Source organism: Osmerus eperlanus, chromosome 2 (assembly GCF_963692335.1).
Source record: "Osmerus eperlanus chromosome 2, fOsmEpe2.1, whole genome shotgun sequence".
In the NCBI taxonomy this organism is placed as follows: Eukaryota; Metazoa; Chordata; class Actinopteri; order Osmeriformes; family Osmeridae; genus Osmerus; species Osmerus eperlanus.
In genome coordinates, this window is record NC_085019.1 from 6,827,776 (window position 1) to 6,851,347 (window position 23,572).

Below are 23,572 nucleotides of genomic sequence, written 5' to 3' on the forward strand. Positions count from 1 at the left end.
AACAGCGGGTCTTTGTGCCTGAACACCAGGCACTGGGAGACACACTCAGACACATTCACTCATTCACTCACTGGCACACGGGCGCGCACACAAGCGCGTGCTTCTGCCCACTGTCACACAAACTTGCGCTGGCATCCCAGAGGGCAGCCCTCTCTTCAGTCCTGTCCTGGGTGTTGAAGCTCGCCCCTCTGTTGAGGCTCACCTGACCTCTGATGCTCCTGTGCTAATCTGTCACCTACCTGTGGACTGAGCTGAACTGACTGGACCCTCATCACCTTGATCCAGGAACCCCTCACGGCTGATCCACAGAACTGCTGAAGAAACACTGGCTGGCGCTCAGAGGATCGCTTCACGGAGAGAATCGAAATCTTCTTGGGTAACTATCACAATATAATAAATCAACCAAAGACGGCGTAACAAAGCTAAATGAAATCTCTGTGTTGTTATCTATCAAATCTGTGGAGTAGCTACGGTGACGTAACTTGTGATTTTGTATTGCTTTATCATGATAATCTTAACAGTGTGTCAGTGATGCTCAGTTTTGTGAATATCCTCTAAGAAGCGGGTTGGACCACTCCTGATAGACATCAAAGTTGTAGCCTCATCTGTTCTCTCCCATTTTCAATTTGGAGAGAGTATTGTATTGGTAATAAATGGACATTGAGAACAGCCATAAACAGACACAGGTCGTCATGGCCCCCACTCCAGCTTCCATGAAAGCTGCTTGTGTTCAGAATCTCCTCATGTTTTTCTGTGATAATCCACTCGCCTGGCCAGGCGTAGCTCTACACCCACAGCTGTGTGAAAGGAAACCATTATCTGTGGTCTTTACTGGAATCCACTAACTCCAGGCCCCCCCAGTCTGTTTCCAAATATTTAGGATAAACATAAGCACCATAAGTCTTTTGATGCCTTCATAATGCTGTGTTACTTTGCAGACTGAATACCTTAGTAGAACTACTGTACATGTGCTTCTGTTATTGTAGTCCCATTGGTCTGTTTGTATTCTGACACAAGTGAGTTCATATGGATATCATCGTTTTTTTTATGGTCCTTCTCTCAGGATACCTGTCTTTGACTTCCCCCAGTAGTCTTCAACATCAACCTTGTACGAAGCAGGGAGAGGAAGATTGTGCAAGTCATTTAACGTCTGTCGCTCTGTTTGGGACTATTCTTGGGTACCCTGTGCCACTCCATCACCAACCATAGCACCAAAGACGAACTCGACACAAATCCGCCAAATCCGATTGCCATGGCAACCACGGGCATGCAGTTACTGGGCCTGGTCCTGTCCATCGTGGGATGGGTGGGTGGGGCTTTGGTGTGTGCCATCCCCCTGTGGCGTGTCACTGCCTTCATCGGGAACAACATAGTGACGGCCCAGATCATCTGGGAGGGCCTGTGGATGACCTGCATTGTTCAGAGCACCGGCCAGATTCAATGTAAGGTGTACGACAGCATGCTGGCCCTGCCCAGCGACATGCAGGCGGCCCGGGGCCTCACTGTGCTCTCTGTCCTGATGTGTGGCATGGCTCTGGCTTTAGGTGTGGTGGGGGTCAAGTGCACCAAATGCATAGGCCAGAACAGCCTTAAGGCTCGCGTCGCCCGCATCGCTGGTGCCCTGTTTGCCATCGCGGGGTTCCTCTACCTTGTGCCCATCTGCTGGACTGCCCACTCCATCATCAGGGATTTCTATGACCCTCATGTGGCAGCCCCACACAAGCGAGAGCTGGGCCCTGCCCTCTACCTGGGCTGGGGGGCATCTGCCCTCCTTCTCATTGGGGGCTCTCTGCTCTACGCCGGGTCCAGTCCTCCTGGTATACCCGGCTCACCTACCTTTAGCAGCGACAGCAGCCCCCGCAGGGCACCAGCCGCACAGGTCAAAGGTTACGTCTGAGTCCCGAAACCCACCAGTCAGTTCCAATGAAACCATCCCTGACAACTGAAAATTGAACCTATTTTTTTCTCTGGCAGTACTCCTTTTAATACTTTGATATTTAATGTTATTCATTGTTGTTTTGTCATTCAAAACGTTGTAAGAGTCTGTGGGGGGAAATGTGAAGTCTTTTGGTTATGTCAAACCTTGTGTACTCTGATAACCCTTACTTGTCTGTCAGTGTAAAACACAATAAAATCTTCGGTCTACCAATTCCAACATGGCAAACTGTGTGAATTAATCTGTTGTAGACATGAAATATAGAATCTAAAACTCACATCGTGTTTTAACAGAGAGGGATGATACGCTGCTCTGGTCATGGAAAACAAAGATCTTTGCTGCCCAGCAAAGCCATGGGCGATTAATGTGGACAGCAGTGTGAGTGGTGCTGATTGGGACAGAACAACAGAACAATGGGGACATGTGTACAATTGTGTGTGTGGTGGTAGACTGTCGAAGAAAGTGTGTGAATGGTATTTTACCCAACTAGCAGTCCGCTATTTTAAATCTCCTGCCAATTCTTTCAAGACTTGGAACAATATGTGTGCTTTATAAATGTCAAGAATCAGTTTTGTTGTATGTGTGTCAGGCATGGGGGTTTTGATTCAGGAAAAACCAGACTGTTAACAATGGTTAGCTGACATCATTGGGTTAAAGGTATCTCCTCCCCCATTTATGGGTGACAATAGCAGGCAATGTTGGTTTTCCATATGAGCTGAGGTCAACTCTCTAAACCGCTGATTCAGGACATACAATGAGAAAGCACACACTGATCCTGATTCAACTGTGTGTATTGTGCGTGTGTCTGGGTGTGTGTGTGTGTGTGTAAGCATGTCATGTGGGATGTCTCAAACCACAGCTAGAGAGCTTCATCTTTATTCATGAGACATAGCTGAGATCCTTGAGATTCTACTCTTCATGCTACTGTGATCATTCTGGTTTTAGCCCCCTGGGGGCTTCACAACCCTCAGGAAGCTTCTAGGGATCTCACGAAGCATGAACATCTTTCAGAATTCCAACTTTAAATCGAGAGGGCCATTACAGTCGTTAATACAGTCTCTTTAATTTTCATCAAAAAGACATCCGTAAATACATCTTGCCATCTACTGTATTGTTGCTTATACGTTGCCCTTTTCCGTGATGATGACATACTTGGCTCTCTTCCGGTCACTGTTAAACTGTAGGTCCAGGGGCTTGCGAGAGAAAAACAATGCCACTGTATAGAGCATCAGCAGCACTGCAGCAACAATGAGGCTGGTGTTCTGAGTGCCAGGTAGTGACTCATACATGACCTAAGTATACCAGTGTTGGTGGAGGAGGATGGAACACAGTAATATGAGAATATAACTGAAGAAAGAATAAGACCGGGTAAACTATTTTACTGTTTACTGATACATATCAATATCACCACATCCCTCCTGTAACAGATGATTTGCAGCAACACAGATCTTGCATTCAAGACTTGGCTTTACTTTGGACTGAGATTATTGAGTAAATAGGACAGGATTGAAGCACCAAGGTACAGGGTTTGAGATCAAATAAAAATGTATGCATTCAAGTCTGCACCATATAAGAATTAAACCTGCCTTCAACAGCAAGCATGTTTGATTATGATCGTTTTGATTTAAATGTGGCCATACTTTCTTCCAAGTGTAGGGGGCAGACCATGTATTTATCAAAAATCCTGCAATACCGGAAGTAGAAAGTAGCTATTAGCTAACAACAGAGCCCGTCTACATTCTCTGGCTAACAACTTTATAGCTGGACAGTGACTAGCTAGCCGAGTTAGCCGACATCCTGTGCAAAAAATATTGGGTTAATCAAAGTAGGTGCTATTATTAATTCGAAACACGTTGATTAAACATGGGAAAAGGCGGAGGAACATTTGAAAGGCTTCTTGGTAAGACATTACCGTTTGGATAGGTAGACATTTTGTTTCAGTCGAATTAACAGCAATGTTTTTGCGTATTGTTTTGACAGACATTTGGGCTGCGGTTAGTTAGGCATTGTCTGACGGTCTGTTAAGTTCGACGGGCCGAGGCCTTTTCTGGACTAGCTAGGAAACGTTTGCTATCATGTATGCTACCACAGTATGTGACTGCCACGTCATATTAAATCTGTTTATGTGAGAACAAATGAATGTCAATCTATGTCTCCGGTTCCTCGACGAGCTGGGCCGCTACCCTAGTGTCTAGCTACCTAGCTAGTTAAGTACGCTAGACTAGTCTACGCAATAAGACTAGTAGTACTACAGTAGCCTACTACTGTACTAGTAGTGCGGAAATGATTCGGTTCTTTTACGCAGCGCCCCTTATTTCCCCACATACACTGTACTGGATGTTGATGGCTAACTAGCTAATTCGTCCAAGAAACTAAATATTGTAATATTCGCATATGTAAATTGCGAGGTCGGGCCACCGTGTTGTTTATACAATGATTAATTATTTAACGTTAACTAACGAATTCATGTTGTTAACTAAAGGGCGTTATAAGTAGCTATATGTAATTGACATGATTAAGGTACAATTCCATGCTAGCCTGTTGGGCTTATTATCAGTTCTGCCTGTTCCACCAGTCTACCACCTGAATAGACAAACGTTTCTCTATCTAGCTAGCAACCAACCTTCTTTTGAGCATGACTATAGCCAGAACTGCATATTACAATAAAATAATGTATGGATGTGTTTTATATGAGGCTCTGTAACGTTAACACTTACCTTCAAGTCATAATGGAAGCTTATCATTGTTGCAGGTTGAGCTATTCACACTTTGACTATCACATTCCCATTGCATCATATTTAAATTCAAATAAATTTCGATCCACGTTGAAGGGTTACTTTGGTGGTAATGAGTCCTCTCTGGTCCTGTAAGCAAATCAGGCCCTCTGATGAGAACATGTAAACTGTTCTCTTGTGAATAACCAACACCAATTTTACCCTGTAAAGGATAATGTAGTATCACAATATCTTCTTTCATATTCACTGTTATGATCTAGAATGACAATGAACTCCAGTGTACTTCAGTAGCCATGATGTCTGTGTATAAATGCAATCAGGTCCTGGTTCCCTGTAAAAGAGCTATAAAACACCTCCACTGATGTCTTCCATAGATAAAGCCACCAGTCAGCTTTTGCTGGAGACAGACTGGGAGTCCATCCTGCAAATCTGTGATCTCATCCGCCAAGGAGACACCCAGTGAGTTCCCAGCCGGTCTTCTCATTTATAAGCCCCCCTGCCTTTTTTGGCCACCTAGTATAAAAAGATTATGCTTATTTATTTAAGATTATCTAGAGCTGATACTGATTCTGGTACCGTGAGAAAATGTAAACAGCATATATTTCCCCTTTAAGCCTTGAAAAACAATTTAGATCAAATGCTTGGATATAAAACAAGTTTATTGTTAGTTCAATAGTTGAAATATATACATATTCAATCAATGCATTACATTATTTGGACTGAATAAGAACTGGAGCAGATATGTCAGACTAATGCTCTTCTGTCTTTATAGGGCAAAGTATGCCATTGCTGCCATTAAGAAGAAGCTAAATGACAAGAATCCTCATGTGGCCCTTTATGCTCTTGAGGTAGGTGGAGGACTCTTAACCCACATAACTATTATACTGAACAATTTGGTTCATGGGGGAACTTAAGTTTATCATAATTGCACTAAACCTGTGTGTCATGCAGTATAGTTGAGTCTTACTGTCCACCATTAGGTCCTGGAGTCGGTGGTGAAGAACTGTGGCCAGACGGTGCATGATGAAGTGGCTAGTAAGCAGACCATGGAGGAACTGAAGGAACTGCTCAAGGTGACCTTGGCTCAGTCCACCACTGTAAACAAGTGTCTGTGCTGCTGTTGTAGCTGTGTTCTCACACCGTGCCCCCGTATTGAACACAGTGAACACACTCGATTAGAGAATGATGTTGGGGGCTGTCTTTAGTCCTCAGTTTACCATTCTAGTGCGTTCATTAGATACTGTCCCCTATGTCCATCAGAGCTCCTTCATACAGTTCTCCAGTAATGTACTGTAGCTGGGCTGACCCCCAGAACAACTGCACCAGCAAGTGGGATTAGCATTCTGATATGCATGGTTCACTCTATTATAATTAGCTTTGCTGTCAATCATTTTGCTCAGTATACAAGATATAGATTTTTATCTTATGTTATACAATGACCTGTGGGCGGGTGTCATCGCTTGTTTTAGTTGTAAGCCTCATTACCATTCCCAGCCTGTGTCTTGAAATTGAAAAGCATTTACTGCTGTAGTCACTCTGACACCAGGTTGTGCTAATGGGTGCAGCTAGGGAAATACCGGTAAGGAAGCAGTCTTTTGATTGGATCCTCTCACGTGTCATGTGGTTAGGCAACTCATTCTGGTATTGACTTCCTGGTGCTGTCATAGTCACATGCCTCCCCGCTCTGACCAAGGGACTTCCCACTAAAACCAGAACAAAACAAGGCAGGAGTTTGACATTTCAGCATTTGAAATATGATTCATACTTTTGCTTAGGGGAGGTAGACAGACTAGTAGTTTTTGCCTCTTGTGTTTTGGCTGGCGAACAATCAAGGGTTGGTGAGCCTGTGTTGAGCGAGTGGTGATTTCCTCTCCTTATACCCAGACGGAGCCCAATGTCAGGAACAAGATCCTGTATCTGATCCAGGCCTGGGCTCACGCCTTCCGCAACGAGCCCAAGTACAAGGTGGTCCAGGACACCTACCAGATCATGAAGGTGGAGGGTGAGTGTCTTGCGTTCACAGTCGTCTTTGGGAAAGACTCGTCAGTCATTCAGCAGCTTTTGCCCAAAGTGCCGTTCGATAAGTACCTTTCTCTAGCGTAAAAAACCCCCTGAGTGTACATGCTAGTCATCGTCAATAGAGCATTTCTATAAGAATAAGTGACGACAGTACTATATTATACAAACATGCACTTTATCTTCCCGTCTGTCTTGCATGCACATTCGAGCACCAAGAGCTAAAGTTAGATTGTGTTATAGTTAGAAACCGCTGGGGAGAGTTTGTCAAACACATCCGGCAAAATGGTGCGTGCATCCCACAGTAGGAGCACTAACAGTCTGGTGTCTTTCTCCCAGGTCATGTGTTCCCTGAGTTTAAGGAGAGTGATGCCATGTTTGCGGCTGAGCGGGTAGGAAGCTGCTCTCCTGATTGCTGGTTTTGGTTTACTTGAGAGTTGCTTTAAAACCCAAAAATGTGGGCTTGAGATCACTGTTGGATTTCCTGTCTGTCTGTCTGACCAGGCCCCAGACTGGGTGGATGCAGAGGAGTGTCATCGCTGCAGGGTTCAGTTTGGTGTCATGACTCGTAAGGTATGCTAGCTTTACTGTGGAAATGCGCTTTTCATATTATTGAGAAACGCCTCGAAGAAGGAGATCGAAAGTGTTCTCCAGCGGAACCGCATGCCTGGACACCGTGCCAACGCCCCATCTTTTCCGTTTCCAGCACCATTGCCGAGCGTGTGGTCAGATCTTCTGTGGGAAGTGCTCCTCCAAGTACTCCACCATTCCCAAGTTTGGCATCGAGAAGGAAGTGCGCGTGTGCGAGCCCTGTTTCGAGCTTCTTAACAAGTGAGTGCCCAAAACCACCGAGCGAAAGTCACTACCGGCTGCCTAAATTCCAATCTGTTTTTTTTTGTCAGAGTTAGGATAACACAGCTGTCTGTGTAAAGATATAAAATAAAAAATAAAAAGTTTCTTCATGTCTTGGCTCTTACGTACGTTTAGGACATTCCACACTTTCACTTGTTTAGCTGGTTTGTTGATGTTTCAAGCCCTGCTGACCCTCCCCGCTGACTGACCCGGTTGTGTGTTGTTCCCTCTGCTCCCCTCTCCTCACCAGCCACCCCTCCCTCTCCCCCCCCCCCAGGAAGGCGGAGGGGAAGGCCGCGACCGTCGCCGGGCCTGCCGAGCTCCCCCCGGAGTACCTGACCAGCCCGCTGTCCCAGCAGTCTCAGGTAGTGGTCCAGGAAACAGTAAGTAAAGTCGTGGCCGCTCAGCTCTCACAGTCACGGGGGCATCAAACCTCAAACAGCCCCCCCCCCCCCCCCCCACCCCCACCCCCAGAGGCCCGGCTCCACTGTCTGTGGAGCTGGAGGTAGCATTTGCCACCGCGGCCCCTCTTAGCGTACTGGCTAACTTGGATGCTCCCGAGTGTGGTAACTGCCCCCCAGCCCAAAATCGTTCTTTCTTCCCTGGCCTGTGTGTCAGCCTGTAGGGAAGACTCGGGTTAGATATAGTAAGGGTTAGGGTTAAGGGTCACCCAACCTACTTAATGAAGTTACTGTTTGGAGTGGGTGTTGAATACAAAGACAAGTGCGGCTGTATTGTACGATTAAAGTCATTGCCCTGTTTACTTTCCATTGCCCACCCTTTTCCTGGTCCCCCTCCATGTCCCTGCTTGCCCCCCTCCCTGGTCCTGGCCTCCCTCCTTGATGCCCCTCCCTGGCCCTGGTCCCCCTCCCTGATGCCCCCTCCCAGGTCCTGGTTCCACCTCCCTGATCCTGGTTTCCCCTCCCAGGTCCTGGTTTCCCCTCCCTGGTCCTGGTTCCCTGGTCCTGGTTCCCCCTCCCTGATTACCCCTCCCAGGTCCTGGTTTCCCCTCCCTGATGCCCCCTCCCTGGCCTTGGTTTCCCCTCCCTGGTGCCCCCTCCTTGGCCCCACCCCTGATCCTGGCTGGGTCTGACCTCTGTCCTCTCTCCCCAGATGCCCCCGAAAAGAGACGAAGCCGCTCTCCAGGAGGAGGAGGAGCTGCAGCTGGCCATCGCCCTCTCCCAGAGCGAGGCGGAAGAGAAGGAGAGGATGGTGTGTAAAACAGCCATTCATCAAACACGGTTGTGCGTGTGTTCAAAGAGGCGGATCATGATGTTCATTGTGTATGTGTGTGTGTGTGTGTGCGCGCGCGCAGAGACAGAAGAACTCCTACGGGGTGTACCCCAAAGCCGACCCCACCCCGGTCACCTCCTCGGCCCCTCCCGTCAGCACCCTCTACACCTCCCCCGTGGTAAGCTCTGTTCTTCTTGGGCCCCCTCCCTTCTCGCACGACTCTGCATCGAGTCCCTCTCTCGTATCAAAACGAGGCCACTGCGCTCTCAGTCACTGAAGTGCCGTGTCGCTGGTGTTGAGGACTGTCTGTGTTCCCCCCGCAGAACTCCTCCGCCCCCTCTGCTGAGGATGTTGACCCAGAGGTGAGGTGTTCGACACTGTTATGACTATTTAGCTCCCACCTGTTAGTGTTGCAGAGGCTAGTTGTGAACCGTGTGCCGTCTCTCTCTCGCTCTCTAGCTGGCACGCTACCTGAACAGAACATACTGGGAGAAGAAACAGGAAGAGGCACGCAAGAGCCCCACCCCCTCTGCCCCTGCCCCCGTGGCGTTGGCTGAGCCTGTGCCGGTCAGCCAGCCCGTGGAGAGTCACGTCCCCGTCCCAGTCCCAGTCCAGCCGCCGATCAACGTTGTGGAGGTGAGTTTCATCTGCTGAACAAAGACAACTGCTCGTGTTCCGCCTGGGCTGAAATCCAACCGAGGCCATTTCCTGCACCCCCCCCCCCCCCTTTCTCTCCCAGCGTTCTTGTCTCTCTCCAACACTCCTATCAATAAAGCAAAGCTGAAAAAGACCCCCCAAAAAAGACTGGATTCATGTTGTATAAACAGAATCTTTTCCAAGTGTCCTTGTGAGAAGAGTTCTGCAGTCCTGAGTGACGCTGGTCCCCCCCCCCTCCCCCTCCCGCAGCAGCAGTACCAGAACGGCGAGTCGGAGGAGAACCACGAGCAGTTCCTGAAGGCCCTGCAGAACGCCGTCAGCACCTTCCTCAACCGCATGAAGAGCAACCACATGCGCGGGCGCAGCATCACCAACGACAGCGCCGTGCTGTCGCTCTTCCAGTCCATCAACAACATGCACCCACAGCTGCTCGACATCCTCAACCAGCTGGACGAGAAGAGATGTGAGGGCCAACTGTGTGTGTGTGGGTGGGGGTGTGGGTGTGTGTGTGTGGGTGGGGGTGTGGGTGTGTGTGTGTGGGTGGGGGTGTGGGTGTGTGTGTGTGGGTGGGGGGGTGTGTGTGTGTGGGTGGGGGGGTGTGTGTGTGGGTGGGGGGGTGTGTGTGTGTGGGGGGGGGGTGTGTGGGTGGGTGGGGGGGTGTGGGTGGGTGGGGGTGTGTGTGTGTGGTTTCCTGTGTGTGTGTGGTTTCCTGTGTGTGTGTGGGGTTGTGTGTGTGGTTGCCTGTGTGCTTGCCTGTGTGTGTGTGTCCATATGTGTATGTCTTGTTTGGGGTCAGCTCCTGACCGTGTCTCCCTGCCTGTGGCCCCAGTGTACTACGAGGGCCTGCAGGACAAGCTGGCCCAGGTGCGTGACGCGCGGGCCGCCCTCAACGCCCTGAGGGACGAGCACAGGGAGAAGCTCCGGCGCGCCGCCGAGGAGGCCGAGAGGCAGAGGCAGATCCAGCTAGCCCAGAAGCTGGAGATCATGAGGCAGAAGAAACAGGCGAGTCAGGCCCCACCCACCACCGAGCCATAACGTGGCATCTCTCCAGGTCCGGTAGACACGCATGCGGGCGTGGCGTGACGTGTGTGGGTGTGTTTCAGGAGTATCTGGAGATGCAGAGGCAGCTGGCCATCCAGCGCTTGCAGGAGCAGGAGAAGGAGAGGCAGATGCGTCTGGAGCAGCAGAAACACACCATCCAGATGAGGGCCCAGATGCCGGCCTTCTCCCTGCCCTACGCACAGGTCGGCACCGCCGGGCTACCCCCCAGCATCCCCGCTTCACCCGCAATTCATGAATCGCCACCGATTCAACGAGAAATGATGGCGCCAAGGACACTTATTTAAATGCCTGTTTCTCCCCCCCCCCCTGGTGCAGATGCAGTCCTTACCCCCCAACGTGGCGCCCGGGATGGTGTACCAGCCCGGAGGCCCGCCTAGTTACCCTGGCACCTTCAGCCCTTCGGGCTCAGTGGAGGGCTCGCCCATGCACAACGTCTACATGAGCCAGCCTGGCCAGACGGCTCCAGGGCAGTACCAGGCCATGCCCCCCACAGGTGAGTCAACCTCAACACAATCACCTGTCGTCAAAAGTGATACTCCAATCAAATATATACATAAATTATAATGATAAGGAGTATCGCTCTATCTTTTTTCCGTGTAAATCTCTGAGCGATTTGACCACTCATGAAAGACACACTGGGAGACATTAATGAAAGACGCTTTGGGAGATGGAAAACGGTCATTGGATGAGTCCTCTGATTGTTGTATTGAGGTATCAGGGTAATTATTGTATGGAGGAGTATTTTTTCTGGAGGACGCGAGTCCTCATCCGCCGTGACAGCCTGCTCGCGGTCCTCTGTTCCAGACCCCAACATGGCCTACATGTACCAGAATCCAGGCACCAACGGTCAGCCTCCACCCCCTGGCCAGGCTCCTCCCACCACCAGCCCTCCCTACTCCAACTACCAGCCCACGCCCTCCCAGGGCTACCAGGTACGGAGGTGTTCCTTCCCGTGTTGTGCTTGACATGGACCGGGAATGAGATGGCGTGGCGGTGAAGGGCTGACGTGTGTGTGTGTGTCCCGGCTTTGTCTTCTAGCAGAACGTCGTGTCCCAGGCCCAGAGTTTGCCTCCTATGCCCCAGCCTGCCCCCACCAACGGCATGGCCTACATGGGCTACCAGCCGTACGGCATGCAGAACATGATGTCAGCGCTGCCAGGACAAGACCCCAACATGCCTCCCCAACAGCCCTACATGCCAGGCCAGCAGCCCATGTACCAACAGGTGAGCGCCCCCGTCTCTCTCTCTGTGTGTGTGTCTCTCTCTCTCTGTGTCTCTATCTCTCTGTGTGTGTCTCTCTCTCTCTGTGTCTCTCTATCTCTCTGTGTGTGTCTCTCTGTCTGTCTGTGTGTGTCTCTCTCTCTCTCTCTCTCTCTCTCTGTGTCTCTCTCTCTCTGTGTCTCTCTCTCTCTCTGTGTCTCTTTCTCGTTGTCTACCATATGTCGTTTTACAGTAGCATAGACATTATCAAACCAAATCAGCAATCTGGTCACACCATCTGTGCCCGTCTGCCTGTCTGTGTGTAGATGGCTCCCCCTGGTGGTCCGCAGCAGCAAGCGCAGCAGCAGCAACCCCAGGCCCTCCCAGGCAGTGCAGAGGCACAGCTCATCTGCTTCGACTGAAGCCTGGAGCCGCAGGGTCCAACACACTACAACCCCCCCCCCCCCCCCCCCACCTCTCCTCTGGTCTCCCCCCCTTCCCTCCTACACTCTCCTGGGCTGATGGTATCCCTTTGGGAACACGGATGGTTCTGCCAATGTTGCTGTGATCTTGTGGCAATGTGGATTTCTTGTGATTAGGTTGCAGAAACGTTGCCGCCCTGGCCACCTCTCTGAAGTGGGGTGGTTAGGCTGGGAGGTCCTGACCTTCCACCCAGGTCCTGTCTACTCTTTCCTTCTCAGACATGTTCCTCAGATATGTATGTAGTATTTCCTTATAAAATTGCTGAAAAATCGACATAGTCATTGGTATTATAGATTTATCAGAGGTGAGAAAATATGATACGAATCGAAAAAGACATGACATCACCATCCTTTGTCTCATATTTTTCTAAAGCAAATTTGCATGTGTTGAATCGTTTTTCATTTTCGGCATTAGAAAGCAAGTGTTGCAGCCCGTCCTGAGACCTTTTTTGGCGCTTGCGTGAAGTCGTTTTAGTGCCGTCTGTGTGAATGACGATCTGAGAAACGAGGGGATGATTGAGGACAGAAAGCACAGGCAAACTGGTCCCAGTGAAAGCACCAGAGATGGGGACTCACCAAACCAACTCTGCTAACTTCCCAGAGTTAACCGTCGAGTAAAGTTCACACTCTCTCCCCCACACGCACACACACACGCACACACAGACACAGAAAGTTAGCTGTACACAGATCCTTAAACTATAGATGGCCTTCCTTTTTTGGCAATGCCTTGTAGTGCACTGCATCAAATATTTGGGTGATTTCTTGTTTGGGTGAGTCGTTTTTTGTTTGTTATGGAGAAATGTGGGTTTGTCACGCAGGCTGCCCTAGTACTCTACTTATTGGCATGGGTAAGCTCCTAACATACAGTTTGCACTCTATTGCTGTATTGTCCTGTATTCTGTATCACTACATTTTTTTCTACAGTGGCTTGCACCACCCTCGCAAGATAGACATTACATTTAGATTATGTGGTACATTTGCCAATAATTCAACTGCAATTTGTCCAAGTCAATGTCTTTGGCCTGTTTTAGAAATACCTTGTGCATCTGTTGGGCAGTAGGGAGGATAACATCACACAATATGCAGAGTTTATTGATTGAGGACCATTCCTCTAGAGTGTGTTGGTTGAATACCAGAGACGTGGGAGAGGTGGTAGTACTTCAAGATGGATATATGTTCTGCATGTATGTAACACACGATCAGTGACTCCTGTAACCTTTTTAATGCCATCTCTGAACTTCTTTAGTCCATCATACTGATCTGTCTGACTAATGTAATTTTAAGATTATATTTAATAAATATCTTGTTCTTTTACTGTCCACTTTGAATCATGTGTTTGTCTGCAGTTATGAGGTAGCTTCAAAAATATTTGAGCTGAATTGACTTTGTAATTATCTTTATTTACTGTAACGGGCATGTGTAACAACATAAATACACAACCTAAAACATAAAAGACAGTTACATCTTTAGTGTAAGGTATTACATACTGTATGTTACAGGACACATGGAATGTTGTATACATGTCTTTTGAATGCAAAATGGGCCTATGACCACGATACAGGTAATGTTCTGTATGACTCCAGCTGAAGGATCTACCTGGGAGGTGCTGTTATATTCTCCTTCCTGGTTTGTCTTTAGAGAGTTCTGGACATAGTTAGCAAGGTAGGACACCATTGGTTTTGAGAGTCAAGACATCACATATTCTTCAACTCCAGTCGTGCTACTGCAGGACACCGATCAAAGTTTCCTGAATATTAGACTTTTATTCTACTCTTCCATCTCAATCTGAAGTACAAAGTGTCAAAATGAAGCGATGCAGGACGTCTGAACTCTGTCTGGCCTCCGTCTGGCCTCCCCAGTCAAACTGACTCGAGACTACTCTCCATCCTCTCTAGACGCAGAGCGTTCCTATAAGCCAGCTGTCTCTCAGCACGTTTGTCTGGGAGACCCCACTCTGGGTTCCCGTATGGGGAGCAACAGAGGCCTTCAGGGACGTTTGAGGTGACATCCAGAACACAACAGGACTGAGGGGGAGAGGTGTGCGGAGGAATCTTCTGATGTTACACACGGGCATGAATTTGCCTTCTCATGTCGAGAACTCACATTTCTCGTAGTTCTTAGCTCTATAACATACCCCATACATTATGAAGAAACCGTTCTGTTGGAGTATCTGACCTGCTTCTTTGAATACACCTTGGAAACACAATCAAAGCCATCAGCCTAATTTCACAACCCACCTTTTAAGTAAATGCTCACTGCATATCACACATTATTTGTCATATATTGATTTATGTTCATAATGAAGGATATGTACCTCTGCAGTTTTGAACGGGCTACATTGCAGTAAGTTTATGGCAACAATGACATCACAGGAGTTTTGTGGAAGGCCCGCCCATTTCTCCCAGGGCTCATGAGCATCCAGGTGCACAGGCTGCAGTACAGTCTTGACCTTTGTTGCTACAGTATAAGCTCTGATACTGAAAAACGTAATCATTCAGAGAATGTTTACTGTATGTATAAAATTTAGTTACATTACACTATGATAATGAGGAAAGGACAGTCAGCACTGATTGTATATCACATGACAACATCAAATCACATTTAGGATGCATGTGTTGTAGTGTATGTGTACTGTGTATGGGAGGGCCATTTCTACAGAGACCACAGGGGAAGTAAGCATTTTACATTGGACCCACCTTTCAAGGGACTCTTCTTTGAGGGCTGACGGTTGCCAGGTGACGAAGGAGCATCTCCATGGCAAAGTGTACCACATGCTGTCCAGTGCCAGAGCCCAGCTCTAAGGCAAGCAGGTCCCTGTGGGACTGCTCCTCCAGCCCGACCCACGTCACTGACAACAGGCAGTCCTGGTTCCTGCCTGCTAGCGTTGACAGCAGCATGGTCTACTGTGGGAGAGAAGCTCTCATAGACACTGATTAATGTAGTACCACCCAAGCTATTTAAAAAAAAATCAGCTGACCCACCAGGAGTGACATTATAAACAACCTAAGGTAGTCTTATACGTTTTCTTGAGCTGAGAGTTAATGAAAATAACATGTTGGTGGAGGCTGGATGTGGCAGATGAGCAGAGCAGATGGGTCTGGAGATTACCTTGTTAAGAGGATTCTGTGCTCCACCCCAAATTCTGTGCTCCACCTATGTTTAAAGGCTAAATACACTAGTCAATAAACTGAATTGGCAAATGGGAATAGTTTATTAATTTATTAGAAAGGTGTGCAAGTGATTCACTATTGTTATTTTAATGCTTTGTTAATAAAGTTGCATGGCTTCGTTCTTGACTGATGTGCGATGCATTGTGGGTAGGTCAGGAAAATAGAGTGGAGGACGCCATGTGCTTTTGAGAGAGAGGTTCTGACAGACTGCCACACTGACGCACAGTGGTTGTGAATTCAAGGCAGCAAAAGGAGATCTGGACGGACTACAGACGGGTTACTTGTTGTACAAATACAATGTATTGCGCCAGACATTGCATTCGGACAGCACTGCGGATCGCGGTGAAGAAGCACCGGTAAGCATGAACCCAACCGGGTCATGACTGAAGCTACGGCAGAACAGTTGTGAAACAGTAGCCTACAGCTAACTGAGCTAGCTAACTACCGTAATTTTATGGACTGTGCCTTGGAATATTCAAGGACAGTTATTGAGTATATCTGCAACTATGTTCAGCAATACAGTAGCCACTTGCAATATGTGATCATGGACACATACCTGGCTAGCTATTTGCTAACTTGATGCCAACAGCCCAGGTTACATCAGTGATGGAGCTCAAGGATACCCAATTCACCTGTTCTTATCTTTAGCTTTAGCTGCATTCATAGTTTGATTTTGCTTGCTATCATCTGCTTTTGATGCATTTATGTCTGATAATCGCGGGGGTATGTAAAGCTCATCAAAGCTCGTCTGTGTTCTGGCCGCAGTGCCAAGGTCATAGCTGAGTTTTATGGCATGTGATTTTGTGTCTTGGTAAAATAATTGTCAGCTCAAACAGTTAGAGCTTTCCTCCTGTATGAACTAACCGCTATTCATTTCAAGAATATGGTTCCATAAGGCTTTCTTATGCATGCATATTGGATTGCCTTTGCTAAACCATGCTAGTTTACGAAATGGACCGCAGCTAGACTAACGAGTATGTATGAGCTAAGACGGAGATAGCAAGCAGACATAGCTAGCTAAATTAATACAGGTGCCCGTTGAATTAGAAGGTGTTTGCAAATCGATGGTGGTGATGTTTTTGTAACACAGGCAGGAGCTCCAGATACCAGCAGTATGTGCACTAAGAACCCTCAAGACCAGTACAGCCAACCGCTCTGATGTAATCGCCTCTCCGTCTCTGGATGGAGCTCCCAAACAGTACTCTCCAAAAATCCATCAGCTGGTCAACGACATTGCCAGCCTTACCTTGTTAGAGGTGTCAGACCTCAATGAGCTACTAAAGGTATATACAGATACCTACTGTAATTGTTGGCATTTGAGGTTGATTGAATTGTTGGTATCATGAGTTGATAATCTTTGTCTTGGTCACAGAAAACATTAAATATCCAGGATGTTGGAATGATGCCTATGGGTGCAATGGCAGGAGCAGCACCCATATCTCAGGTATGCCATTTACAACTAAAACCTCTTATCAGTACAGTTGGAATTTGGTGTGCTTTACCTTTTTGCCTAAAATCATAGTCATATGCTACTTTGACCTAAACCAGCATCAACTGAATGCTTCAGAACTATAACTTTTCATACAGTATTTTGGATATAATCCTGTATGGGTTACAGGCAGTCGAGGAGGAGGCAGCGCCAATCAAGAAGGAGAAGACTCATTTTACGGTCAAACTGACAGAATTGAAAGCAGCTGAGAAGGTCAAACTTATAAAAGAAGTGAAGAACAGCATGCAAGGCTTGAACCTGGTGCAGGTATGTCTTTGCGTGTACAGTGTTTTTGTCGTATCGCTATGCATGTGCAGTTCTATGGAAGGTTTGTCCCGTTCACAAGTATCTGCCATAACGATGTTCTGATACTTTGACTTTATACAAGACACGTAATTGTTGGCTGCCAAAAGATGTAGGTAAAAGGGGTTGTCTCATGTAGGATTTTGACGATGATTGGTGACTGTATTACTGTGTCTGTGAGTCATTGAATCTCACTGCTGTTCCTGTCCAGGCTAAGAAGCTGGTGGAGTCGCTTCCCCAGGAGATTCGGGTCAACGTGTCCAAAGAGGAGGCCGAGAAGCTGAAAGCGGCCCTGGAGGCGGCAGGGGGCACTGTGGTGCTGGAGTAGAGCTGCTCACCCGGTCCTCTCTCTGCCATCCTGTCAGCGTGTTCCCTCTATCTGTCTCCCCTTTTTTATACAACAAAGAAGAAAGGAACCTGGGGGGGGGGGGTGAAGAAAACAAAACAAAAAAATCTGTAAAGAAAAATGCCTTTTGACAGCGCCACAATCTGCACTGTTGCCAGGGAGGACGGGAGAACTCACAGACTGAACTCTTCAGGAAACAAGCCTGAAAACACTTGCCGCCTGCCTGGCCGCTTGCCCATTTGTCTTTTTATCTGTTTATCTGTCTGATGCTTGTAGGCACAGGTTTACAGACATACTGACTGTGGGCCAGTCAGTCAGTCATTCTGTCTGTGTTCCAGCCTGGCTGGGAACCGGGGGTGTATCCTGGATATCGCGACACAGCTCCCATTGCCTGTGGCGAAAATGAACGTATTATCTAGAACAGGAATGAGTGGGCTGTGTCCTAAAGGTGCATAGGATCGATTATGTGATTAAAGTAAAAACTAAATGGTTTCCATTTCTGTTCTTCATTCAATATACTTCTACAATTGATCTAATTGGGGTGCATATTAGTTCCAAGGAAGTATTCATCATGCTCTGTTATGTTTTGTGAACAGTTTTTTACGTGTTTGAACAGATTTGAATGGAAGGACATTTGAACATGTCGAATGCTAGTATCTTTATGAACCACTAGAGGACATCCTACCTCTGTACTTCAACATAGCAACTGTGTTAAATAATCAATGTCACATTCTAAGAATGCTTATTCCAGCTCTTACAGAATTAGCTGTGGGGCTTAAAATCTGGAGCCATGGATCACAGCATTTGTCTAAACCAAACAGCAGGTGCTGTGCCTGTGTTGTATTCCTATCTAGCACCATAACTAAAATACAATATCCAGGGGTTGAGACAGTTGATCTTCGATGGGACGCTACAGTATGTGTTAGTCCAATCCCATGGTGCCAGCCCACACTCATGGAGAAAATGATTGGTGTAGCTCATGTCATGGTTCATTATTCAACCAGTGGGTGTCCTGTCTCCCCAGATTTACCCCCTCCTGCCCTCTCAGAGTCAGCACTGCCCTGACTGGCCAAGCCCCCCATTCATTCTACTGTCCTGTGCAGAAATACCAAGTGTTCACAATGAACAAATGCTTTTTTGATGTCTCAACCCCTTTCCACACATGGGCTACGAAGTGTGGATTACAATGTAAAACAAGCAGTTAATAATGAAATGAAGTAGTGTTTCTTTTTGTGACCCTAATAGTCTCGCTCCCATTTGTTACTGAAGGGTCTATTTTTGCTTAATGTTATTAACCCCATATTTGTGTCTTCACTGCGCCAAACATTTTCATTACAAGTAGAATACATTTTATTCGGTGTTTTAGTCCATACATGATCCTGATCCTATAGGCCTAAGTTCCATAACAGCAGGGTTGAACAAGCTGACACTATTTTTACATCGGTCACGTACACTTCACTTAGAAATATGCTGCGCCCTTTCTTGGCACGGGACGGTGGAGTAAACAGCTTACATGCGTGTCGGCGTTTTTTCTCTCAAAGTTTACTTTAAAAAACATTGCTAAATTAAATGTTAGCAAAGCTTTTGGCAAGGCAGTTGGAGTGGACCATATAGATGGAAATGGTTAACTACACAGCTACGATACAGTTCAAGTTTATTGATATCCGTTTCCACTTGGTGCAAATCGACCACTAGCTTCAAATAAACCGCCGCTATACTTCTAATATTTTGATAACCATTCGGCTGCGGATGTAGCATATGAAATGCCTATGAGAGGAGTGTGCAGGAGGAACCCGGAGACATTTTCCTCCAATCACCTCCGCCGTTTAAGATTAGCCTAATTATTAATTAAAGGGAGTTGAAGAGAGCGAGCGAGGTCAGTGCGTAATTCCTGCGCTCGACATACACCGGCAAGATTTTTTCCACCAAAATGACGGAGAAGCGCATTTCACGTTGGTACTTTGGTGGAATTTCCTCCAGCGCTGCTGCCTGCATAACTCACCCCTTAGATCTGATCAAGGTAAGAGTTAAGATCCTTACCACTCCTGGTAACAATTCTCCTGACTAGACTTTCTCAGCCATGTCTGCACAATTAGCAGGGTCGCTGGTATATCCATGGTGCGTAAATTCTGCTGTCAGAACCATAGAGAAAGCCACAGACACCCGGGCAGTTAAGCCTACCTGCTGTTTTTGTCTTACCATGTTCAGAAAGACTTAGCATGCCATGATTTAGCACTTCAATGGACTTGAGAGAATTTCATTCATTCGTATATTTCAGACTCAACTGACAACGATCTAAATGTGTATTACAAAAGTCTTTGTATAGGGTCGAATTAGGAAAATCTGCTGAAATACTTTTCAAATGGAAATTCTAAATCAGTGGATTGACTCAAGACCTCAGTGAAAAATGCCTCATGGCCTGGTTATGGGTTTTGTCTTTGATGGTGGGGCGAACTGGCCACATGACATCACGACAACCAGCTGTCAGCCATATATTTAGTTTCAGTGAATGGTAGTGGAATGGAAGAACTTAATGTGTTGAATGTGTAAATATAGACGTGAAACCTTTAATAATATCACAAAATGAGGGTAGACCATGTGTTCGGAGAAAAGGTATTAGATTGTTTGGATAAGTTATAAGGCATAATGTCTAATAGTAAGTAGGTAGGTTTAATTCTCAGCTCACATGATTGCAGTACTGTTGGTAAACACTGGGGTTTGTGGTGTGGACCTCCACAGGTGCACTTACAGACCCAACAGGAAGTAAGGATGAAGATGATGGGCATGGCCATAAGTGTGGTGAGACGAGAGGGGCTGTTGGCACTTTACAGTGGTCTCAGTGCCTCCCTCTGCAGACAGGTGGGTACACACATGCACGGAGACCCAAGTCCAACTTCAATAAAATCCAGACATTAACATGTATTCGTTTTGTACGTGCCTTCATCCAAAGTAACATAAATAGTGCAAAATGATATCACCTGTTTCATTTTCCCAGATGACATACTCGCTCTCCCGCTTCGCAATCTATGAGACAGTGAGGGACATGATGGGCTCTTGGAACAAAGGACCCATGCCTTTCTACCAGAAGGTTCTACTGGGTGCCTTTGGAGGTAGGCATTGCCCAACTGTCTCTGCTGGAGACCAGATGGTCGGTCTGGGATATTTCTAAGTGACCTACCCTTCGTTTGTTCCTGTTTAGGGTTCACAGGTGGTTTTATTGGGACACCTGCCGACATGGTTAATGTCAGGTGAGATTTCTGCATAGGCAATGTCCTATGACCACATCTGTTTATAAGAATCCACTATTATTGGAATAAAAGTTTTCATTGTTGAGCTCATTGATTACAATATATCAACACAAATGCCAATTCTGGGTTTGCCACTAGATGGCTGTGTTGTAATGCCCACAATTTATATTTCCACACATCCCTTTGTTGGAAATGTATTTTTTTTCTGTTTTATCATGATGCTGATTGTGATTTGACATAAAACATGCATGTTGTTTTTTCCATCCAGAATGCAGAATGATGTCAAGTTGCCCAAAGAACTCCGAAGAAAGTAAGTATGTGTGAGTAACAAATAATTAGTGTTTTCATCTTCTGGGGTTATGTGTACTGTGGACTATATGTTTGGTTTCATCAGTATTGTCTCTTTCTCGACCAGCTATGCCCATGCACTGGACGGACTGTTCCGGGTTTGGAAGGAGGGTAAGATGAATTGGCCTGACGTTATTCACTGTACGTCACACGACATCCTCTGACACTGTTTTCCTTTAGAGGGAATGAGAAAGCTGTTCTCTGGGGCCACCATGGCATCAACCAGAGGGGCTCTGGTAACCGTTGGACAGGTACAATGCGGGGTATGAGCGGGCGTGTTCAATTCAAGGTATTTTGAAAAATGATCTTGAACTTTTCTTCTTCAGCTGGCCTGTTATGACCAGTCCAAGCAGCTCGTTTTGGCAACTGGGGCCATGACTGACAACATTCTCACCCACTTTGTGGCCAGCCTCTTCGCGGTAAGTGTTCCAATCGCTCTCAGTCACCTCGCCGTGAGTTTACGTCTTAATGTGGAAAGGTAGGATTGTAGACATCAATTTAAAAATATGTAGGCCTCACTGAGTTTTCATTTCGAGTCAATATGAGTTATTGGACTTGGCCATTTAGATTATGGGTGAATTTTAGATGTCATACTTTCGTGCCATCTGCACGATTTTGACTGCTATAGATAAGCAGAATCTTGATCATCAATGTGTGAATACACCATCCTCTCTACAGGGTGGCTGTGCAACTGTCCTGTGCCAGCCCCTGGATGTCATGAAAACCAGGTTAATGAACTCCAAGGGAGAATATGGGGTGAGCAAGGGTTTATGTTGGAGAAATATCTTATCAAGGAATGCTTCTGCTGTTTGTCACTAGTAATCCTGAGGTGTTTCGTCTGTCTGCATGTGTTGTTTAGGCTAGGGAGACGATGGCACGGCTTGAATGACAAGTGACTCTGTGTTTCAGGGGGTGTTCCACTGTCTGACAGAAACGGCTAAGCTGGGACCTAAAGCTTTCTACAAGGTCATCTTCTGTTACAGGGAAATGTAGATGTTGGTTGCTAAGTTCAAGTGTTTCTTGTGCTTTTGAAAAAAAAACTGCAGAGAACACTTTGGGACAGACAGACTTATCTGTGCGTGTCACCGCTGTGCTTCCAGGGCCTTGTTCCTGCTGGCATCCGGCTCATTCCTCACACCGTCTTAACCTTCATCTTCCTGGAGCAGCTGAGGAAGCACTTTGGCATTGTGGTCACCACCTGAGCAGAGGGCCATGACCTTTGACCTGTGTCAGCCCCAGTGCCAGAGCCACTCCCAGCCCTTCCACCATGGTTGGCAGACTGGTTCAGCGGACCCCATCTACGTAATACACCCAGCCGGGCCTGGACCCAACTGACTGCACAGAGAACCAGGACCAGGCCATGGCTGCATGACTCCTCGTTCCTGTGTCACATGCACCACTTGCAAGAAACGCATCCTTCAACTCTGGGAGGCTGCACAGTGACTGGAAGAAGACACATTAGACCATACTTTGATTGGTGACTGAATGAATGGATGCTAAGGAGTGCCTGTGACTGAATTGTGAACAGACATAGACATGTCCCTCAATGGAAATTCTATTGGAACTAAATAGCCAACTCCACATTCACCCATCCTACACTTGCTGCCTGTTTTTTATGCCCTGCAGAGGGCAGTGTTACACTGAGATTCCAATTGGTGGGTTACAGGTAGACTCGACAAGTCTCTAGTGTGGATGTGTGACAGAGGATGGATGGTTTCTTAAGGAATTAGTTGATAGTTAACAAAGGCCATTCTTAATTAACTGGCTTTTGTATTTTGTACCGTAGAATTCATCCAAACGGATTGATTCACCTGAAATATTAAAACTGACTCTTGTACAGACGTATCAAATCTCCGTAAAAATCCTGTTTATTTGATAAATGAGTACTGAATAAAAAATGACTCTAATTGTGCATTCTGTCACGCTAACTTTCTCATTGTCATGCTAAATTCAGCGAGCTGTGAGTTGGGCTGTACTGTGTGACAATACATGAGTTATGTCTCAGCGAGCAGCTCTGCCAGCCTCTCTTCCTGCTCCAACTCATTGAAATAGGAATGTCTGGACAGGATCCACACTTACAGGGACTTGCAGCTCTGAATTAGGAGCACTCAGCCTATACTCGGCTGCTCATTGTGTCAGGTAGACATTCAACAAGACAAACTGCAACTTGATCTTCAGGCGTTACAAACTGATGAGACCATGGGCAGAGTTACCTTTTGACACTCACAGGACTACACTTCTCATTCCAGTTCTGTGTGTGTCTCGTTGGAAATTCAAATTTTGCTTGTGTGTGCACTATCTAGCATGAGGCACAATCCATCATGCTCAACTTTCAGAGAGTCCTGATAAGCTGTGTTGCTACATAGTTAACCTGCTGCATGGATCCTGTCTCCATGGCTCAGCGCTAGGCATGACACTCCAGGGCAAATTCCATGTCAGTCTTGCATTGGAAGCTCAAAAGAGGTTAAGCGAAGGTTACAGAAGATGCAGAGAGA

The 23,572-nt window shown here is 46.9% G+C and overlaps 5 protein-coding genes across 10 annotated transcripts; 4 read left to right on the forward strand and 1 right to left on the reverse strand.

Moving 5' to 3' along the window:
• The first annotated feature begins 1,245 nt into the window (after nt 1–1,245).
• On the forward strand, nt 1,246–2,155 carry cldnk (claudin k). Its single transcript, XM_062449539.1, has one exon. It carries the CDS (start codon nt 1,253–1,255, stop codon nt 1,895–1,897), a length of 645 nt encoding a protein of 214 aa, XP_062305523.1. The 5' UTR covers nt 1,246–1,252; the 3' UTR covers nt 1,898–2,155.
• A 1,485-nt stretch (nt 2,156–3,640) lies between these two features.
• Nucleotides 3,641–13,492, forward strand: hgs (hepatocyte growth factor-regulated tyrosine kinase substrate). 5 transcript variants are annotated; one of them, XM_062449507.1, is made up of 20 exons: nt 3,641–3,836; nt 5,046–5,130; nt 5,444–5,519; nt 5,652–5,744; nt 6,556–6,673; nt 7,027–7,079; nt 7,192–7,260; nt 7,394–7,518; nt 7,790–7,904; nt 8,653–8,751; nt 8,855–8,950; nt 9,096–9,134; nt 9,232–9,408; nt 9,682–9,892; nt 10,259–10,431; nt 10,533–10,673; nt 10,807–10,984; nt 11,296–11,423; nt 11,533–11,715; nt 12,018–13,492. In XM_062449507.1, exons 1-20 carry the CDS (start codon nt 3,800–3,802, stop codon nt 12,111–12,113), a joined length of 2,292 nt encoding a protein of 763 aa, XP_062305491.1. In that variant the 5' UTR covers nt 3,641–3,799; the 3' UTR covers nt 12,114–13,492. The 5 variants fall into 5 exon arrangements, with proteins under 5 accessions (XP_062305491.1, XP_062305465.1, XP_062305473.1 ...); XM_062449481.1 differs by having other exon boundaries at nt 3,642–3,836; nt 7,790–7,922; nt 9,679–9,892; XM_062449489.1 differs by having other exon boundaries at nt 3,642–3,836; nt 7,790–7,922; nt 11,530–11,715.
• A 540-nt stretch (nt 13,493–14,032) lies between these two features.
• On the reverse strand, nt 14,033–15,070 carry zgc:103625 (methyltransferase-like 26 B). The gene is given in 5 exon segments (XM_062478728.1): nt 14,033–14,157; nt 14,277–14,371; nt 14,492–14,650; nt 14,870–14,919; nt 14,921–15,070. Coding segments are annotated over 5 exon segments (579 nt in total).
• Nucleotides 15,071–15,475: 405 nt separating this feature from the next.
• On the forward strand, nt 15,476–17,972 carry mrpl12 (mitochondrial ribosomal protein L12). The gene is made up of 5 exons (XM_062449551.1): nt 15,476–15,699; nt 16,434–16,626; nt 16,716–16,787; nt 16,962–17,099; nt 17,347–17,972. The coding sequence occupies exons 1-5, from the start codon at nt 15,641–15,643 to the stop codon at nt 17,461–17,463; spliced, it is 579 nt and encodes a 192-aa protein (XP_062305535.1). The 5' UTR covers nt 15,476–15,640; the 3' UTR covers nt 17,464–17,972.
• A 996-nt stretch (nt 17,973–18,968) lies between these two features.
• On the forward strand, nt 18,969–22,989 carry slc25a10a (solute carrier family 25 member 10a). Of its 2 annotated transcripts, none has more exons than XM_062449568.1 (11): nt 18,969–19,501; nt 20,221–20,340; nt 20,477–20,591; nt 20,681–20,729; nt 20,998–21,039; nt 21,145–21,188; nt 21,258–21,328; nt 21,404–21,496; nt 21,756–21,833; nt 21,987–22,043; nt 22,244–22,989. In XM_062449568.1, the coding sequence occupies exons 1-11, from the start codon at nt 19,412–19,414 to the stop codon at nt 22,277–22,279; spliced, it is 795 nt and encodes a 264-aa protein (XP_062305552.1). In that variant the 5' UTR covers nt 18,969–19,411; the 3' UTR covers nt 22,280–22,989. The 2 variants fall into 2 exon arrangements, with proteins under 2 accessions (XP_062305552.1, XP_062305547.1); XM_062449563.1 differs by having other exon boundaries at nt 18,970–19,501; nt 22,178–22,989.
• Nucleotides 22,990–23,572: the final 583 nt, after the last annotated feature.

Excerpts from the sequence above, each read along its gene's own strand:
- cldnk (XM_062449539.1), top strand. The coding sequence starts at position 1,253 with ATGGCAACCACGGGCATGCAGTTACTGGGCCTGGTCCTGTCCATCGTG.
- hgs (XM_062449471.1), top strand. The coding sequence starts at position 3,800 with ATGGGAAAAGGCGGAGGAACATTTGAAAGGCTTCTTG. Across the intron at positions 5,745-6,555 it reads AACTGAAGGAACTGCTCAAG|ACGGAGCCCAATGTCAGGAA; the intron begins GTGACCTTGGCT and ends CCTTATACCCAG. Across the intron at positions 6,674-7,026 it reads CCAGATCATGAAGGTGGAGG|GTCATGTGTTCCCTGAGTTT; the intron begins GTGAGTGTCTTG and ends TCTTTCTCCCAG.
- mrpl12 (XM_062449551.1), top strand. The coding sequence starts at position 15,641 with ATGTATTGCGCCAGACATTGCATTCGGACAGCACTGCGGATCGCGGTG. Across the intron at positions 16,627-16,715 it reads ACCTCAATGAGCTACTAAAG|AAAACATTAAATATCCAGGA; the intron begins GTATATACAGAT and ends TCTTGGTCACAG. Across the intron at positions 17,100-17,346 it reads AAGGCTTGAACCTGGTGCAG|GCTAAGAAGCTGGTGGAGTC; the intron begins GTATGTCTTTGC and ends GTTCCTGTCCAG.
- slc25a10a (XM_062449563.1), top strand. The coding sequence starts at position 19,412 with ATGACGGAGAAGCGCATTTCACGTTGGTACTTTGGTGGAATTTCCTCC. Across the intron at positions 19,502-20,220 it reads ACCCCTTAGATCTGATCAAG|GTGCACTTACAGACCCAACA; the intron begins GTAAGAGTTAAG and ends GGACCTCCACAG. Across the intron at positions 20,730-20,997 it reads GCCGACATGGTTAATGTCAG|AATGCAGAATGATGTCAAGT; the intron begins GTGAGATTTCTG and ends TTTTCCATCCAG.